Here is a 21,187-nt window from a genome sequence, read left to right as displayed (position 1 = left end):
AAAAATCCATGCTGATTATGAGCTCATAGAGCATTAAATTCTCTTCGATTTGATGTCTAATTTCACACTTCAATCATGAAAAACCATGAAAATTATAACATCCTTCATAAATATTTTCTCTTTACAAATAAAATATGATCAACTATTTTTAACAATAATAAACAGTTAAATTCATCAGATAAACCTGTATGAGCTGTTTGGGTGGCAAGCCTTTTCTCCTATCTTCCTACACTGCCATTATAACGTGGATCTCACTATAGCATTCTCATTTGAAGCTTCCAGCTGATTTTTACTAAAATAAAACCAGTTGAAATGTGTACAAACATCTTGTGATGTATCTGCACCCTCCCCTCTCAACAGCCACCGTTTCATAGAACTAGTTTTTACTTTCCTTGCCCTATTACCTTATTGTAAGGAAAGTATTGCTTTCCGAAAAAATTAAGGTACCCCAATTTCTAAATTTCTATATGTTTCAAGGTCCCCTGAGTCCAAAAAAGTGGTTTCAGGGTATTGGTCTGTATGTGTGTGTGTGTGTGTGTGTGTGTGTGTGTGTGTGTGTGTGTGTGTGTGTGTGTGTGTGTGTGTGTGTGTGTATGAGTGTATGTGCGTCTGTGTACACGATATCTCATCTCCCAATTAACGGAATGACTTGAAATTTGGAACTTGAGGTCCTTTCACTATAAGGATCCGACACGAACAATTTCGATCAAATGCAATTCAAGATGGCAGCTAAAATGGCGAAAATGTTGTCAAAAACAGGGTTTTTCGTGATAACGGCTGAAACGATTTTGATCAAATTCATACCTAAAATAGTCATCGATAAGCTCTATCAACTGCCACAAGTCCCATATCTGTAAAAATTTCAGGAGCTCCGCCCCAGCAATGCAGATAGATTCCCAATTATCAGGCCTCAGATACAATTAAAACAGAAAAAAAATCAAGTGGAGTAGATTGAGCATGAAAATCTCTACAATTAATGTTCAGTAACATTTTCACCTAAAATTGAAAATAAGCTTTAAATTCGAGAAAATTTGATTATTCAATTGTAAATGATTGTTGATTCTATTAAATCATTCACTATGAAGAGACAGCAGACCTCATGTGTTAATGCCCTGTCACCAGCTGGCTCAAATCAGATCCTCTGTCTCATCAATGCCTTCTATAGACGGTAGCTGAAACAGGTTTATTGATGAAATATTGATTGTTCATTCTCGTTTAAAATAACCAATCCTATACTATTAAACAAGCAGCTTCTGTTTATATGTTCAGATATTAGATGTTTATTCCCATTAGGTCTATAGTTTCTATCAGGTACTTGTAGATGAGAATACTGCATGAGGTCTACTGTTCACAGAACTACTAGTATTATCGGTTTACCTACTGGTATGTTAAGTGTTATTTAAGGCCGTGCAAAGGCTGAAAATAAACTTTTTACTCGTGATATTTTTCAAAGTTTCTCTATTTGTATATCATCAAGCTATCAAAATGAAAAAGTTCTCTCAAGAAAACCTTTTTTTTTTCTGATCATCACTTTTTGAGATATCTGCGCCTAAAGTTTTAATTTTCGGGACAGAACATTACAAACTCGATAGGAGATAAATCCATGAGATTCAGAGGATAGATTCTTCATCGTATTGTTGATACTAGTAAAACAAAAATTTTCTGGAAATATCAATTTTTGTAAGTGTTGTTTAATATAAAAAAAAAAAAAATAACTCAACTATAAGTTATTTTTAGTAATTTAAATAACTATCTTAAAAATTGATATTTTCAGAAAATTTTTGTTCTACTAGATCAACAATACCATGAAGAATCTATCCTATAAATCTCATTGATTCATCACCTACCGAGTTTGTAATGTTCTGTCCCAAAAATTTAAGCTTTAGGCGCTCATATCACAAAAAGTGATGATCAGAAAAAAATGTTTTCCTGAGAAAACTTTTTCATTTTGATAGCTTGATGATATACAAATACAAAAACTTTGAAAAATATCACGAGTAAAAAGTTTATTTTTAGCCTTTGCACAGCCTCAAATAAACAAAGTCTCTTCATAATCGTGCAAACCAGTGCAAGTGTTATTTCATCACCTCATACAAAATACAAATTACAATGAGGACGTGTGGGACCTCGAAGTCAGCACAAGGGCGCGGCCATCTTTAAAGCAAGCTGCTCGCACCACATGCGCCAGCTTATAATCCCCACATTCATAATCAATTGAATATAGAAATCAACTATTCAGTTCCTCATTGGAATCTAAACACCATCATAGAGAAACAATAGCGTAAGTAGATATCCCATGGTATAGGGCATTTATGTCGCAACTTTTACTGTTATCTCAAGCCGATTACTGTCGATTATTGTCAATTTTTACTGTCTTGTTGGGGTGATAGTGCATGAATGGCACAATTTGCGAGACTACCAGCGTCACACAGCTGCTTGGGAAAGAACTACTTGATCTATAGGCTCGGGATAACAGTAAAAGTTGCGACATAAACGCCCTATACCATGGGATATCTACATAATATGCTATCGTTTCTCTATGATACTATTATTCTCACTTTTTTCTATGTATTTTAACACGACATGCAGTCAATTATTGAGTAAATAATAAAAACTTTTACTTACTGACTGGAGTACTTTCGATTGCCTGGCAATCATTTTCAACAGTCACTGTTGAAAATGATTGCCAGGCAATCGAAAGTACTCCAGTCAGTAAGTAAAAGTTTTTATTATTTACTCAATAATTGACTGCATGTCGTGTTAAAATACATAGAAAAAAGTGTGTTTATACAAAGCAGCTCGGAATGGATCAAGAAATCATCACTATTATTCTGTCGGAAGGATTCATTCTACAATTAGAAGCCAAGCAATATCCCGTGAAAAATTTACAAATTACACATAATGTTGTTTAATCTATATTGAAAACAGCTGATAAATCTTAACTAGAACCTCACAAAATGGCGATTTTGCAATGCATTGTTGGATCATGTTATGACCTGTATAATATAGACAGACCTTGGCAGAGCTAGAAAACGATAGCCCTATCTGGTTTCTCGAAAGATAGACAAGGATAGGAACACCAATGTTGGTCAAATATTGCCATTATAGTTGGAACCTCACTCTAGTAAGACGATACTAAGATAATACAAAAATCAAAGAAAACGACATCAACATTTGCCTACCGGCAGTCGCGCTGTTGTAAAAAGTACAACAGTGTCAGTTTTTTTGCTGCACAAAACTATTGGATGGGGTGGTGTCAGTGAATAAGTCACCCATGCATTCCAAAACTTTCTCCCCATCACTCCAACGAGTTGCAGTATCAACCGAGCAATGGTTCAATCTTAAGGTGCCATTTAGTCGAGACAGTGCATAAGATAGGGAAATACTGTGAACAAACCAATAACACAGAATTTATGCCTTTGCTTGGTGTACCTTATTGGGCTATGAAATGGTAATCATCCAAATGTTCATAGGCGTAAAATAATTCAAGAAGATGGAAAAAGTAATTATACAATTAATTAATATGTTTTGACAGTAAACAGAGTACATAAAACTTGGAAAATTGGATGTTGTAAAAAGTACAACACGCGCCTGTTCGTGAGATTGAGTAGGGCGCGACTACCGGAAGGTTAATGTTAATGAATTATAGCCATAAATTGTGGACCCCACTATAGTTGAAATCTTGTTCTTGAGAGAATTATACTGCCACATGAACAGTGTTGATTGTTAATCCTTTAACTTCTTCCATAGTGGACGATTGGCGATATGATGTTACTGCGGATGGGGGATTATCAAACATTCCAGAGTGAGTATTGATTCATAATGAACATTGAATGAGTGCGTACTCCGTACTCATTCATTTGGACAAACATAAATCATCATAGTATAATATTATGAGATACCAACTGGCGTAGATTGGAGCTTTGAACTTTCACCTGACTTTCATGGGAATTGTAACATGTTCAGTAGAATAGTTCATGTCCTCATTATTTCAAGATATTATAATAAAAACGAAATGGCACTGATCCATTCACTCATTCATAATTGAAAAAACTGGAAATCTACTACACCAGACGGTCTGTCCAGTTGGCCTTTTAGAGGCGTAATAGCCAAAAGGAACAAATTTGAGAAAATAATCGAAATATACGCCCAAAATAATTATGTGAATATTTTCTATTTTAGTGATAATAATATTTATTCATTACATTGATATTTATCTTCTATATTCATTAGATTTTTCTTCTATGTTTGGTTTTGAAGCATCTAAATTTAAAAATCTACTTTTTAACCCTACTTACTTTATGCTAACACAGTAGACCCACTGGGGTGTTGAACACTCCAATTTAATTTTGCATTTCTCTTCGAAAAATATGAGAAAAACAAGTACTTAGACCATACTTCATCATTTCTTAATCATTTTTGTTCCAAGTGCATACAGAAATCAAAAGTAAAGCACTGCTTATCAATATTTATACTGATTTTAGAAGTACGTATGTTCCGCCTTAGTGTTGGAGCTCCTAATCCGGTTTGAACGGATGGCTTGATCATTGTCAATGACAACTTCATCAAAAACTCACGCCTCTCCACTTTATTGTTTTGAATCTCAAGTTGTAGAGAATCATAGCATTTATTCCAATCTGATCCATCATCCCATACCACATTCTTAGTGACAATACAAGTAAATCTTTGTAATAAAAGTGTTTAATATAAGTCCTACGTAAAAGACACTCTGGGGTGTTAGACACCCCAAACGGAGAACAAGATGAGCTGGTGACCTTGTAGGATGCTATTACTGACTGGAAGTGATGGAGAGTAGTTAACAATACTACAAAACCAAATTTAGACTGGACATAAATTCCCATCTGTTCGATATTGTCAACTGCAGAACAGAAAAAAAGAGGTGTGAAACACCCCAGTGTGTCTCTTTAGGGTTAAAAATAATTCAAGACTGAAATTTTGTGAAGTGAACAACTACAAGACTTATCCTATTTCTGACTATGTAAATTTGGGTGAGGAATAGCACAAGGTTATCTCATTCTATCTCTCCCTATCATTTTGATGATGTACACTTATTGTATGGATCGATAAAGAATCCACAAATCTGCGTTTCTCAAACATTCTTATTTATTCATTCATGCATTGATACAATACAATATCATACAATATACATTAAAACAAAGAGGAGAAAAATTACTTTGGACAATTATAAAGTGATGAATATAACCTCTGTTTGGACAATTTCTATTGTAAATAGAATTTATACAATATCATTCTCAACTATGAATGATTGGGAATGAAACAACATGCTTGAAGCCCAAAACTGTTCCTTTCCCAAATTTGGATAGAAATTGTCCAAACAGAGGTTATATTCATCACTTTATAATTGTCCAAAGTAATTTTTTTCCTCTTTGCTTTCTCAGCTTCTCCAATGACTGATAAGCAAAAGTTTTCAAATTTGGTACACAGGCACACCGTTGGTGTAAAAGTGTTGTATTGAAAGGGTCTTAGAATAAAGCCCAAAATCCGACAAGAATGGCGGCTTTTGAGCCTTCAACCTGTGTTTTCTAGGCCTTTTCAAGAACCGATTGACACTCAAGCTAGGGTCTAGAAATTTCGTTTTGAGAGGACTTCAAAATTACGTAAGAGATACGGCTAAAAGAAGCGGTTTGACAGGGTTCTCTCAGATCACTCAAGAACCAATATAAGAGCGATAGATAGATGGATAGATAGATTCAATTTTTCCGCTATCGGACAATAGTCATCAGCAACGTCAGTCAAATATTCATAGCTCTTAACACTTAATTGAAAAAAATGTGTGAAAAACTCCTTCAAAGAATAGAAGGGATTTGCACGCAGAAAATCAAATAGTGATTTGCTAAACAAAGAGACTGGATAATTTTTTATTGGCTCTGGCAACCTATTGTAGACTTTTCATCACGTTCCTAAGATGTGATGAGACTTCTGTACTTTGGTTAATCGTATACGTTGGGTATCAAGTTGTTGTCTTTGGCGGGTGTTATATGAATGAATCATTCCTCTTGTGATCATTTTAGTCTTATTTTTGTGCAAATACTGGGTGACAAATTTATGCTCTTGCACAGTATATGCACAAAAATAAGATTACACACTTTTTTATTATTTAAACACGACCTGCAGTCAATTAACTGGACGATCGAAAGTACTTCAGTCAGTGAGTAGGAGTTTTTAATTATTTACTCAATAATTGACTGCATGTCGTGTTCAAATACATAAAGAAGTGTGTTAACACACAAGTAGTCGCATGGACTTGCATAACGTCAGTGGTCGCGCGTGAGCATTTTGCTCACACTCACCCTTATGGCTTCCTAGACTATAAACTGTTGGTTTTGACCATGCTCTTTCAATATTTATTAATTTCAAATCTTTCTCAACGTGTTTCATGTTATTATATACTTTCCAATAGTATATAATAACATAATACATGGAGGAGATTCCAAAAATACATACTGCAGATTTATATTGTTAGAATTTATCATTTTTTGGATAAAATAATCTACTCATGAATGGAATGAATATACCTTCTTCATTTGACTCTTTTTCTGACATCTGGATAGAATAAAAAGATAATGAAAGTTTGAATCAGAAGATGGAATAGAAAATAGGAAGATAATACCTATATATTGAAATTAGTCAACGTTCATTCTGTCATTCTCAAACTGTTCAAGGACTCAAACTGTTCAAGTTTGTCTAGAGGACAGTCACAGCAAGGATTACATGAGCTGCCAACCTTGGAAAACGAAAATTCCCAAAGCTACATACAAAAGTTACAATTGTGCGGCAATTTTCCGCGGGCGCGACTACTCGCGTATTAATACATAGTAAGGTCGTATTAATAGTAAGGTCCACGTTATAATGGCAGTGGAGAAAGATAGGAGAAAAACGTTGCCAAGTCTCTCCATTTTGCCACTGACTGTACACAGCTGTTACTCAATTCATCCCATTAAATTTGATCTAATAATAATTGGTAACTCATGGTAACTTGTATTAGATCGATTTCCTGCAATACAGATCGATAACACGTTTTTTATGAGACTAACGTGCCCAGTTGAAGTTGAGGCAACTATTAAAAATCTAGAGAACAACTGCAGTCCAGGTATTGATGGTCTAGGTAATATTACGCTGAAGAAAATAGCCAATTTTATATTTCAACCTCTCGCTTTCATTTTTAATATATGCTTTGAGGAGGGATATTTTCCCGAGCACCTCAAATCAGCCAAAATAAAACCCCTATTCAAACAAGGTGACCCGACTAATCCCTGTAATTATAGACCAATTAGTCTTATCAGCAACCTTGCTAAAATAATGGAGAAACTAATAAAGTCAAGAGTTGTTTCTTTCTTGAATCTTAACAAAATAATCATCAAGAACCAATTCGGTTTCCAAAATGGTAAAAGTACATCTGACGCTCTAATGAAATTCATCAATACTTTATCTGATAAAATAAACTCCAATAAGAAAACTATTGCGGTCTTCCTGAATATACGCAAAGCTTTTGATACAATACCTCATAATACTTGTTCAATAAACTGGAGTCCTATGGTTTTAGAGGAGACTCGCTTAAATTGTTCAAAAGCTATCTGAGTAATAGAACCCAGTCCCTAACCATAAATGATCAATCTAGTGTAACTAACTTAACTTCTTATGGTCTTCCTCAAGGTACTGTACTTTCTCCCATCCTTTTCATACTCTTTGTAAATGACTTTTTAAATTTAATTCTAAACTCAACTGTGATATCCTTTGCAGATGATACTGCAGCTATTTTTCACGGTAATTCATGAAATGAAGTTCATACTATAGCTGAAAATGATATGCTTTTAATTAAGAAGTGGTTAGATAAGAATACCTTAAGTTTAAATATTGAAAAAACTAATAACATAACTTTCTCTGCAAATAGAGTAGGGCAGCCTAACGAGAATCAAGATTTGAGACTCCATTCTCAGTGCAATTTAAACTTGGGTAATTGTGATTGTCCCACCATTAAAAAAGTCAATAGTACTAAGTATTTGGGAATTATAATATTGATGAAAACCTTAAATGGGATGTTCATATTAAATACATATGTAGAAAAATTAGATATTTACCTTTTAAATTTTATCAAGTTAACAGAATTCTTAATAAGAACCACCTGAAAATGATGTATCATGCTCTAGTCAAGTCAATTCTGCAGTATGGCGTAGTTGTTTGGGGAGGCTGTTTCAACTGTCATATTGCTGAATCATTTGTAGCACAAAAACTGATAATTAAAACTATATTAAGCAAACCCAGGCTCTATCCAATGGATATGGTTTTTAGTGATTTTGAGGTCATGACTATACGTCAATTATACATAAAAACCGTAATTGAGTACTTAATAAAATATAGATTCGATTTTCCTCTCACAATAAACTCTACTCTTAATTATTATAATCTAAGGGCCACTGCTAACAAATATGTAACCTATAACACTAATATTGAATGTATAAGGAGGCAATTAATTTACATAGGTACTAAAATAATAAACCTCATTCCAAATCACTTTCTCATGGACAATAAGATCAGCGGGAAAATTGAACTGGATATAAAAAACTGGACATACAGTAATTTCTTCTTCCATTAAGATATATGACTCGAGATTTCTGTTCCAGAATTTTTTTTTCATTAGTTTTTTCATTTTTCAGTGGACTCGCTTACCTTTATTTTGAGTACCTATTCCTCTGTTTTCTTCCTTCCCACCATTTCTCCCTTCCTTTTTCCTCATTACTTCTCTTCTTTTCTTTGCCTGCCTATTACATGGGAAACCATAGTTGGTTAGGTATCTTCCTCTCTTTTTTTTTCTCTTCTCCAACACACCCAAACACTAAGCCCATGATTTTTATATTTGTAACATTTTATTGTGTTTTATTTGTTTCGTAAATCTTTGTAATTTTGTTTTGTGTGTTTTTAATAATAATAAATAAAATAATAATAATAATGAATAATAATTATGATTTCCTTGATAAAATAATCAATTTGATGTCAAATTAATCAAGAATATATATTTTTTCATAATTTGATTCAATAATTTGCTTCCATATTTGAGATCAGATTTTATTTTTATACAAACTTGAAATGGCAGCCAAATTTATTTTATTATTTGGTAGGCATTCTCTTCCAATTTCTTTTAAAAATAATAGAAAAATGGTAATCCTATTCAACATAAGTAATTTAATTGGAAATAGTTCTGAAATAAACTTTCAATATTATAACTTATACCAGTACGAGTAGGTCTAACCTATACGTGTAGGCTAACTGAAGCATGGATGAAGCCCAGTTAGGATGGTTAGTTATCAACTTTTAAAATGTCAATTCAGGTATTTTAATTTGTGTTTCTCATACAATAATGTCTAAAAATTATTCAATTGTTTCAAAAATACATTTTAAATCTATTATACGACTTGTGTACTCAAGTATTTTGATAGAATGGAGAAAAAAAATGGCGGCTGAGAATTTTTTGGTCAGTTTTGTACAGTCACTGTCAAAAGTGAATATAGACTATTCTGGCAAATAGACAAAATTGCGAAGCGAGAGAGAGATAGTGATATTGTTTTTTGTATGATAGAAAAGGACAGCAACAGTATTGTCAATATTGTACACTGCCATTATAATGTGGACCTCACTATAGCAGCTCGGAATGGATCAGGAAACCATCACCTTATATTAGTTGTAAACCGTTAATATACCAAGATAAGCAAATAACGGTTCACAATGTTCCCTGGAAGGGGCTCCCACTATTATACTGACAGCATTTTTCTGGAGAAGAAGAACACCAGAAGCATGACTTAGTCTAGTTCCAGCCCAGTGTAGTATACCATATCACAGAAGACTGTGGAACAAACTGAAATATGTCTTTATATCATTCGACAGTTGGCTCTTGAGACATCTTATGAGGCTCCCATAGACTTTGAGAGCTTGCCACAAAGATCTCTACAATGAGGCTCCCATGTTAACTTCTGGTCCATGTAGACGCCTAGAAACTTGGTTGATATTTCTTCAACGGACTGCTGAGTGTCAGATCTATGCTTCAAACCACAAATAATAAGAGTTTGGGTCTTGTTATTATTCATGTTCAATTCGGTATGTTGAGAATGTTCAAATTCGGTACAGAAGCTCAACTAGAGTATAGACAATGGGCTATATGAATAAAGTTGAGCATTCGCTTATACCTCTAAAATAAGGAGCATTTGCTTCATTCTCTATGAATAAACGTGAGAAAAACCTTCTGCTCATGCTCATCAAAAAATAGTTTGAGCATTTGCTCAAAATTGTATGAATAAACTAGAGCATTTGCTCAACTTTTGAAGCAAATGCTTCAAAAAGGTGAGTCTAGTCTAGAGCAGCTTATAAACTTTTGTTCATAGTAAAATGGCTCAACTAATTCGTATGTGGAAGAGGAAACTATATCAGATACGATAACAACCAATAGTTGAAAACTATAAAACTCTTTTTAGATTCAACCATGATTTATATATCACCATTATCCCTATAAAAGAATAAATTCAAAAGATATAGCTACCTGATATAAAGATAGCCATCACAAAATAGGAAATAGGCATTAAAGAAGATGAGAGTGTAGACGATTAGAAGAAGGCTATTGATATTATAAAAATATGATAAAGATTATTACAGAGATGACATTTTTACAAGCTATTATTTCAAAATTCTAAACTCAACTAACCTAAAACTCTATTCATAAATCTTTAACAGAGCAGACGACGCAAACACAAGCGGTGCGCCCTACTTGCATAAAAGCAAATTAGGGCTACAAAAGCGAATCAGCTGATAAAAATCTTTAAAATACGTGAGAATTTGCTCCAGGGTTCAGGAGCATAAGGTAAGAGTATGAGGTAAAGCTTATTCATATAAAAATTAGCAAATGCTTTTGCTTCTACCATTTGCCCATGAGCAAAACCTTATGCTCCATGCTCTTGCTCATGAGCATTTGCTCTGGTTTTATTCATATGGGCCATTGTTATTTGAGAAATATCTTTGTTTAATGTAACAAAAATATTATGACAAGTGAAATATCCATTCATAAACATTCTGTGTTATTTCTGCAGTCTCTCTGTGGAAATCTTAAAAAACCCGCTTCGAACAGTTGACCACGAAGAAGATGGAGTGGTAGGCCTATACTATGAAGACGCATCAGTAGGAGATAGGAGTAGCTCTATTTCAAATAATGGACCTTCACTTAGGATCGAATCATCTCCATCTACAATTGGCAAACCCAACAGGAAATATGTGTGAGTACTATACTACAGTTCTCATTCATAATGGCTGTGCAAAGGCTGAAAATGAATTTTTCACTCGTGATATTTTTCAAAGTTTTTGGATTACAATGCGTTTATGTCACAACTTTTACTGTTATCCCAAGCCGATAGTTCACGTAGTTCTTTCCCATGCAGCAGTGTGACGCTGGTAGTCTCTCAAATTGTGCCGTTCATTCACTCTCACCCCAACAAAACAGTAAAAATTAACAATAATCGACAGTAATCGGCTTGGGATAACAGTAAACGTTGCGACACAAATTCCCTATACCTTGGGATATCTTACTTACGCTATTGTTTCTCTATGATATTATCAAGCTATCAAAATGAAAAAGTTTTCTCGGGAAAACATTTTTTTCCGATAATTACTTTTTGAGATATGAGCAACTGAAGTTTGAATTTTTGGGACAGAACATTTCAAATTCGGTAAGAGATAAATCCATGAGATTCAGAGGATAGATTCTTCATGGTATTGTTGATCTAGAAAAACAAAAATTTTCTGAAAATATCAATTTCTAAGATCGTTATTCAATTTACTAAAAACAACCGAAGATGAGTTTCAGTTGAGTTATTCTTGGTAAATTGAATAACTTTTCCAAAAATTTATATTTTTCATCCATCCTATGAATCTCATGGATTTATATCGTACCTAATTTGAAATGTTCTGTCCCAAAAATTCAAACTCCAGTCGCTCATATCTCAAAAAGTAATGATCGAAAAAAAATGTTTTCCTGAGAAAACTTTTTCATTTTGATAGTTTGATGATATACAGATCGAAAAATTTTGAAAAATATCACGAGTAAAAAGTTCATTTTTAGCCTTTGCACAGCCTTAATGACTAGCAGGTAACCCGTGCTCCACAAGGATCGAATTAAAAACTTGAAAAAACTGAAAACTTGACATACTGGAATCTAAAAGAATTGGAAATAGGCCTATAACCACCCTCGGAAAAATAAGAATCTATTTGTGCAAACTTAGAGTAAATCAGGTCAGTAGTTGAGACATTATGATGCGTCATTCATGAATTTCTTATCCCGAACGTGTATAAGCCGACTATTTCCTCTATTATTTATATTCCATATTATGTTTGTCAATCTTAACACAAGACGTGTTCATCATTGTGTTCAAGCAGAAAATATGAAATGTTTGACACCTAAAAACGTGATATGTTTTGGAAGATAAGTGGGTAATTGCTGGCAATAGTAAAAATTATTTTTGCGATTGTCGAGGAGTACTCTGGAGAACGTTTTGATATGAAATGCCATCTCACTATGACACTCCATATTTATAATAGAAGTGGAATTCGAAAGAAAAATATATTTCCGCGATGCTATTATAAAAATTGAATTCGTATTGAAAAATTTTTCACCAGTACTGGAATGTAGGGGATGAACTTGTACATACAATTCTGTGTTAAAATATAAATTTGAGGAAGATATAATTCTACACAATTTGGCAAAGATGTAGTATTTGTTTGGATGAGGGCTAAGTCACAACTTATTTCATGCGAACTATAGTGGTTTGAATGGGGTTCTAGTTCAAATCTAGGCGCGTTTACTCTAAATTCAGTTTAAGACTGTGAAAAGGCTAAAAAATACTTTTCACTGGTGATATTTTTCAAAGTTTCTCTATTTGTATACTATTAAGCTATCAGAAAAGAAATGTTTTCTCAGGGAAACATTTTTTCCTGCTCACTACGTTTTGAGCTAATAATGAGCGCCTGAAGATTGAATTTTTAGAACAGATCATTTCAAATTTGGTGAGAAATAAATCAATGTGATTTCAAGAAATAATTCATAATGATGTTGATTGAATGAAACAAAAAAAATCTTTTAAAATATCAATTTTTTACTTTTTTTGCCCTATCACCATAGGTGAGGAAAGTATTGCTTTCCGAAATAAAATTAAGATACCCCAATTTCTAAAATGCTATACGTTTCAAGGTCACCTGAGTACAAAAAAGTGGTTTTTGGGTATTGGTCTGTATGTGTGTGTGTGTGGGTGTGTGTGTGTGTGTGTGTGTGTGTGTGTGTGTGTGTGTGTGTCTTTTTACACGATATCTCATCTCTCAATTAACTGAATGACTTGAAATTTAGAACTTAAGGTCCTTACAATATGAGGATCCGACACGAACAATTTCGATCGAATAAAATTCAAGAGGGCGGCTTAAATAGCAAAAATGTTGTCAAAAACAGGGTTTACGCGATTTTATCGAAAACGGCTCCAACGATTTTGATCAAATTTATACTTAAAATAGTCATTGATAAGCTCCATCAACTGCCTCAAGTCTCATATCTGTAAAAATTTGAAGAGCTACCCCCATCTATGATAAGTTGGATCTTAGATTCCCAATTATCAGGCTTCAAATACAATTCAAACGAAAAATTTCAAGTGGAAAAGATTGAGAATGAAAATCTCTACCTACAATCAATGTTCAGTAACATTTTCAAACCTAAAATTGTAAATAATCTCAAAATCCGAGAAAATGTGATTATTCAATGGCAAACTGTTGGCAACTGTTGATTCTATGAAGAGACATCATTCACTATGAAGAGATAGCAGACCTCGTGTGTCTCCAGCCAATACCTACTATTATTTCAGGCCCCACAACTAATTAATGACGTCATAACATGTAGATTGATTCTTCCTAGATCATAGTAGTTTCTACTTGCTTATCGATGTAACTTTTGTTACTGTATCGATTTTTTATTGGATGGAATACAATCTAAATTTCAGTTTAAAGACATTTGTAATTCAATAAATAGAAATTTTATTGAAATAAAAACACTTTATTCCACAAATGCAATAATTTATTCATACTTTCACTATGATAGACATAGGCCTACTCGATTCAGTGATAGAGCTATTGATAAATTCATCTCAATCAAAAATTCTTGATAATAGCCTGTATCAGAATCGAAGGAGAGGTAAATTTGATTTCAAAGATAAACCAAATTTGATGTAACTTTTTTTAGGGAAGAGGCTCCCACAAACTTGATCACAATAAATCTTTAGTACAAAGAAACTCATCAGGAGACTGTTTTTCAGTTAGGTAAAACCTTTAATATTATGATGTTATGGACATTTCCAACACTTTGGATTTACTTTTTAATTTATTAGTTCAAAAGTTCTTTCTCACACTTTATTTACACTGTTCTTCCACACTCTAATCAAACTGTTATTTCACATTTTATTTACACTGTTCTTTCACACTATAATTAAATTTTCCACTCACACTTCATTCACTGTTCTTTCACTCTTCATGCAAACTGATGTTTTGTAGAATTGAAATTCGTTCTTCTTATCGCTCGTATCCATTTTTGTCTCAAAGTTTCATCTTTCGAAAAAGAAAATACCGTACGGAAACTTTTGGAGTCTTGTTATAATTCCCGCGACAATTAGGTACACAACAGTATCCCATGATTTAAAACCCAAAATTAATTATTACTAACGAATATTAGAAGAATGATAAACAAACAATATTAGAAGAATGATAAACAAACAATATTCATTGAAATGGAAGACCGTGGAAATTGAATTTGTAATTCCAATTTTGTTGATTACCAATCAGATGTGATAACAAGCATCAGCGCTCTTATTTCGCTTGCTTACCGCCAGTAGATCATCGATCTACATATGATTACGTCATAGTTTATTAGAGATCAGTTGTGAGGCCTGAAGTAATAGTAGGTATTGCTCCAGCGTTATTGTCCTGTCACCAGCTGACTCAGATGCGCGTGAACACTAGCGTAACACTAGGTGATCAATTATTTTCATAACGGCAAGGAAAGTTGTGTGAGTGCGCCACTCCAGATTTTTTAAGAAAGTTATTATTTATACATTAATAGATACAATAACATTCTCACCTATGAATGATTGGGGAAGGAACAACAGGCTTAAAGCCCAAAACTGTTCCTTTCCCAAATTTAGATAGAAATTGTCCAAAAATAGGTTATGTTTACACTACACGTTTTTTGTCCAATTTTGAGTCCAAAATATTTATAAACTAGGAATTTAGAATTTAGGAATGTTGAAAACCAAATTAAATAATAATACTTCACTAAATCATCACTAATAACTGAAAATACTGTATTAATAATTGAAAATTATATTGACCAAAATGACCAATTATAACTCAATGGAGAATTCTCTCAAAAAATTGATTTTTCAGGAAATTTTTGTTCCATTTTATCGAAAATACCATGAAGAGTTTATCCTTAGAATTCCATGAATTTATCTCTAACCGATTTTGAAATGATCTGTCCCAAAAATTTAAACTGAATGCGCTCATATCTGAAAAATAATGATCGGAAAAAATTCTCGAGAAAAATTTGTCACTTGATAGCTTGAAGGTAAACAAAACGGAAAACTTTGAAAAAATCACCAGCAGTAAGTTTTTTTCAGCCTTTGCACAGCCTCAAACTTTTAAGGTCCATGTGGTCATAAGAAAGGTACTCATCAATTACTAGTGTTTAATCTATGATCTACTAATTCTATTATATTTTCTTTTCAAGTTGTCAACCTTCATATGTCAATACGGAATTATTCCTTCCCAAATGCTATCAAAAGATTGGTGATCATTATGCGCTGATTCCACAAGAAGAGTTTGTAAAACGATTCATAATTTTCAACAGGGATGTTCAGATTTGTGAGTCCGGTGAGGTAAGATTACCAAAATGTATTCTAATATCATTCGTGGTAGTAATAGTCATTCAAATGGAAGTGGCGATAGATATAGGAGAGAATTGCTGTCGATTCTTTGCCTTGCCACTGCCTTCTTTGGAAGATGACTGATATACCAGTACATCTGATGAAATACTATCAGTTGTTATCCATTCTTGTTTAAAATAATCAATGATATCTCATCCTATATCATGTATTGTACTCGTTTTAGAGACTCTTGGATAACAGTGGAATCGCAAAAAAATAGAAAATAAAGAATCCTAATTTTTTCAATTGACTGTAACTTTTAAACGGTATTGGAAACAGAAGTTAGTATGATCCATTAAAGTGAGAAAAGGAGAGAAGTCTCTCTACTACCTTGACTACTTTTTGGATTTTTTATCGGGAGTAATTCACGATATACGCAACCTTGAATATGCAAGACTGTAAAAATGAGGAAAATATCACAAATTTTTGGCATATTCAAAGATGAATGTAGGCCTATTGTGGGACATTCCAGATGAAAAATCCAAAGTCAAGATTGTAGAAAACTGTTTCCACGTTCCACTCCCATGAATCATACTTCTGATTTCAAAACCGTTCAAAAGTTACAGCCAATTGGAAAATGATGACATTTATTTATTTTTTATTTTTTGCTACTCCATTGTTATACATGAGTCTCTAAAACGAGTGAGTACGATACATGATAGAAACTTGCGATTGGTCTCAAATGAAATAAAATTTCATGCTCTGGAAATTCTATTTGAATAGACTAAGGGCCTGTTTCCGAGCTCGGGATTTAGCTAAGTTCTAGACTTTAACTGGCTTTAAACTTTGGAGTCAGAAAATTGGCTTTCCCAGTCAGAGCGTTGACGTAGTTGAGAAGTTAAATAGACTCTGGAGTTTAGAGATCATGTTGGACCATGGAGTTTATAATTTCGCTTTCTGAGTAAAGGGCTTATAAGTCCTGGACTTGAATTAGATTCTCGCCTCTTTCTGAGTCAAGGATTTATCAAAAATCATCGAGTCCAGGACTCAAAACAGCATGATTTTAAACCCTCAACTGGGGTTGGGTTTTAATTCAAGTTCTAGGCTCAACTGAGCAAACACAATTCAGTTATTGTTTTGGAGTAGATAAAAAGCCAAATAGATATCATGGAATAACTAAATTATATGAATTAGTCCATCTAAATTCATAATTTATAGTTTGCAAGTTCATTTTGGAATGAAATTGTATCAGAAATATGCGTATGAAACTGACCTCATTTTACAACTGTAAAATAACCTGAAAATGTTCAAGCAAAATAATACAAGGATTGCCTTGGAATTCATATTCCAATCTGAATGTTATTATTCAATGTCATATTCAACATGTTGATAATAATAACAATAATAAATTATTACTCCAGTTTTTTTTCCAAAACAAATACGTTTCCAAACTCAATAGCCTAATGAAATTTTTATTCCAAAATCACTGGTTAGGATCAATGATCAATAATAGCATATCGTGAAATGAAATGTTTATTTCTCCAGTTTTTTTTTAAACAAAATACGTTCTCAAACTTAATAGCCTAATGAAATTTTTATTCCAAAATCACTGGTTAGGATCAATGATCAATAATAGCATAACGTAAAATGAATTGTTCATTCATTCACCTTTCAAAGGTTTTGCTTTGAATAAGCCTACAAAGAAATCTAAACATAGTTTCACAATATAGTTTGGAGAGCATGCCCATTTGAATTATCCCACTGTAATCAGCTGTTTCCATTTTGCTATAATACCAACAACACAACAGCAAAATATTGTGAATTTCCCTCACGTTTAATGCGTTAAAGTCCTGGACTCAAATAAGTCGAGAACTTGATAGACTCCGGAGTTTAGAAGATAAAATCGTGACTAAGAAAGTCAATTCAGACCCGAGAGCTCAATTCAGTCCTGGACTCTGTAAGTCCAGAACTTAGATCCCGAGCTCGGAAACCGGCCCTAAGTGAGTAAGTGAGTGAGTGAGTGGATGAATCGGTGCCATTCTGCTTTTATATAATAGATGTCTGTGTACACATGTGAATCATCTAGATTGAGCTTGGTGGAATTAATGTGGCATTTTTTGTTTGTACAGAATGATCGCATATTTCGGATATCACATACGGTGATTGGAAGAACTAACACATCAAACATTGAGTATGGGAATGGTATAAGTGAATTATACGCCATAAAGTTACCTGATGGAGGAAGAAGTATAAGATACACGGAGGTCAGAAATTTCTATGCAAAAACAAGGAAACCTGTCATGGATCACAGTGAGTTTGCAAATCTAGATACTGATAGCTCTCTCCATAGGTCGAAGTAGGGGAGATATGACAGTTTGAACGCACTTTTTTGCTCGAAATCCCCCTCCCCCCCTCTCACCAATCTCCAATCCTACCTCCCCCCGCCCCTCGCCCCCACCACGCAGGGTATGGGGTGTTCTAAAAATAGATTTTCCCCCTCCCACACCTCTCTCCCCCCTCTCACTCTCACTCTCTCTCTCTCTCTCTCTTCTCTCTCTCTCTCTCTCTCTCTCTCTCTCTCTCTCTCACTCACTCTCTCTCTCTCTCACCCTCTCTCTCTCTCTCACCCACTCTCTCTCTCTTTCTCTCTCTCTCTCTCTCTCCCTCTCCCTCTCTGAGATAATGATAGATTCTGAGTAGAAGCTGTGTCAGGTTCGAGCTCCTCGTTTTTAACGCTTTTCGTTAGTTCAAAGTTGGATTTTCGAATTCAAATTCGTGTCATCGTGCGCAGTTTTCTTTGCTCTATACAGTTGTCAGTATACAATTTCTGTATCTTCCGTGTTGTGGCTGCAAATAGTGTGTAAACGAATATTAATAATGAGTTCACCGAAACTTACTGCTGTGACTCGTTCTCAGTCGGGCAAAACAGCAGATAAGCAGTCATCGTCATCATCGCAGTCGTCCTCATCAGCTGTGAAAGATAAGGTGCCACAGCAGACGACAGCTACTGCTTCGAAGCCAGGCTCTGCCTCTGAGCCGGCTCGCCCTTTATCACCGGCTGTTATCTCAGGTATTGAGAACAATTTCGTAAATAAAATTCTGAATAACAGCAATGTATATGACAGATTAGTTAGAGACGTTTCCACCCTGGTCATCGAGGGGTTGACAGCATCTCTGAATTCTGCTATTCTTCAAATAGTGGATCTTCAAAAAGAAGTATCTTCGTTGAAAGAGCAGCTCAAGCTCAGAGACGAGAAAATCAAGCAATCATCTAGTAGCATTGACGATTTAGAGCAGTATCAGAGAAGAAACTGCATTCGCATATTCGGAGTGCCAGAATCAAATAAGGAAAACACTGATGAACTAGTGATCGATGTTTGCAAGGACAAGCTGGGTGTTAATATCGAGCTGCAAGACATCGATCGCTCGCATCGCGTGGGGCGTCGGCTGGCCGCTGCGGCCTCCACCATCCCGCCACCACGACCCCGCGCCATCATTGTGAAATTCGTCAGCTATCGCCAACGGAATGCAGTTTTTTCTCAAAAGAAAAAGCTGAAAGGTACTGGCGTTGTTATAAGGGAAGACTTAACACAACGTAGAATACAGGTCTATAATTCATTATGTGAAAGAGTTGGGTATAAAAATGTGTGGTCTTCTGATGGAATTATTCATTGGACTGACACTGAGGGTAAAAAGCACAGTGCAACCAACCAGGTCTGAGATATGTATTTACGCTTTCAGTTTTCAATTAGAAGCCTAGAAATTCAATTCAATTCAATTAGAAATTATGTAGACCTTAGATTAAACTTTCGAGAATAACATGAATTAACTTCTATTTTATTTTTATTTGTTCCATTTATTCATAAACACTATACACAGCATTTATTTGATTTCTTCTCTCATACTTTCGGTCTCAAGTACTGTTATTTTTTTTTATTATTATTTCTTTTTCTTTTTTTTTTTAATTTTCTATTGATCTCCATATTTATTGATGATTGACTTTCTCAACTTTTGTGCTGTACTTGATTACTAGTAGACAATTATTTCAAGTTTGATTTGAGGCTAAGCCTCATGCCAGCTTCTCAAAGGATATATTATTTATGTGTATATTGTTTGTATTACTTCTTAAATTGAATCATTGATTGAAGTGGGATTATTTGTATTATATTTATACATAAATATTCTTATTATTATTTTTTATCACTTATCTATTGATCTAATAATCTAATGATCAGTTAATGCAGTTGCATCTTCTCTCTTCTTCACTGTACCTATTTTATTTCTTCTCCTTATAATAATTCGATTTTTGTTCCTTAAATTTATGTCAGTGGATCTCCATAGAGCTTATTTCAATACAATCATTGTCTCTCATTTTAATGTGCAACTATGGTCGCTATTCATTCTTTTGCTTCATCATAATAATAGCAAAATATTGTAACCTCTATTTTACATTACTTCAGTTAATTACTCTAAATCTTATCCACTGTTTCGTTATTATCATAAATTATAATTGCTCCTCATGTTGGGCTCTTGACTAGCACGTTCTTATTCTTTAGTTTGTCAAGAATCTTTTGCTTTGAAGCTAGTAATGGTTGACAAGCTCTTGTATCCAGCTTTTATAATCTAGATATAAAGTACAGTTCAGTTTCTGCTCGAACCTTCTGTCATTATGATTGGCAATTTACTTTTCTCAGGTAATTTTATAATAACGTGTGTATGTGTGTGTGCGTGTGTGTATGAGTGGTTTGAATCCTTCGTTTATTACATCAACTATGTATTGATTAGCTCGACTCTTGCCTTCATGTGCCCTGGCTCTTGGTCTTGTCATCATTCTCATGAGTGTAGCTCCAGATGATAGTGCAGCCGCGCCAAGCACGAAGGGCTTGATTGAACAAGCTTTTTCACCTCACAAGAATTTTTTAAAAATATGTCATGTGAATGCGCAGTCACTGCAGTGTCACATTGATGAATTCCGTGATTTGTTTGGCACACAGATCTGTGATGTGATGTTGGTCTCTGAAACATGGCTGAGGCCTTCGATATCGTCGAACGCTATTCACATTGATAACTTTAGCATATTCAGGAATGATAGGCTTCATAAGAATGGTGGGGGAGTTGCTGTTTTTGCAAAGGAAAATTTGAAAGCCAAAGTTTTATTCCAGTCCGACAATTCCAGACCTAACAGGCCGGAGTTTATGTTTATTGAAATAGTTGCG

The 21,187-nt window shown here is 34.1% G+C and overlaps 1 protein-coding gene across 1 annotated transcript in view; it reads left to right on the top strand.

Moving 5' to 3' along the window:
• LOC111046351 overlaps positions 1-21,187 on the top strand; it is a 63,737-nt gene that overhangs the window by 4,517 nt on the left and 38,033 nt on the right. The window contains exons 3-6 of the mRNA XM_039441167.1: positions 3,751-3,805; positions 11,115-11,297; positions 15,836-15,983; positions 18,101-18,281. Of these exons, the coding sequence (XP_039297101.1) occupies positions 3,751-3,805; positions 11,115-11,297; positions 15,836-15,983; positions 18,101-18,281 (567 nt within the window). The remainder of the gene's footprint in view (positions 1-3,750; positions 3,806-11,114; positions 11,298-15,835; positions 15,984-18,100; positions 18,282-21,187) is intronic.

Source organism: Nilaparvata lugens, chromosome 14, assembly GCF_014356525.2.
Source record: "Nilaparvata lugens isolate BPH chromosome 14, ASM1435652v1, whole genome shotgun sequence".
Classification (NCBI taxonomy): domain Eukaryota; kingdom Metazoa; phylum Arthropoda; class Insecta; order Hemiptera; family Delphacidae; genus Nilaparvata; species Nilaparvata lugens.
The sequence above is the reverse complement of the archived record's forward strand: the minus strand, read 5'-3'. Positions and strand labels throughout refer to the sequence as shown.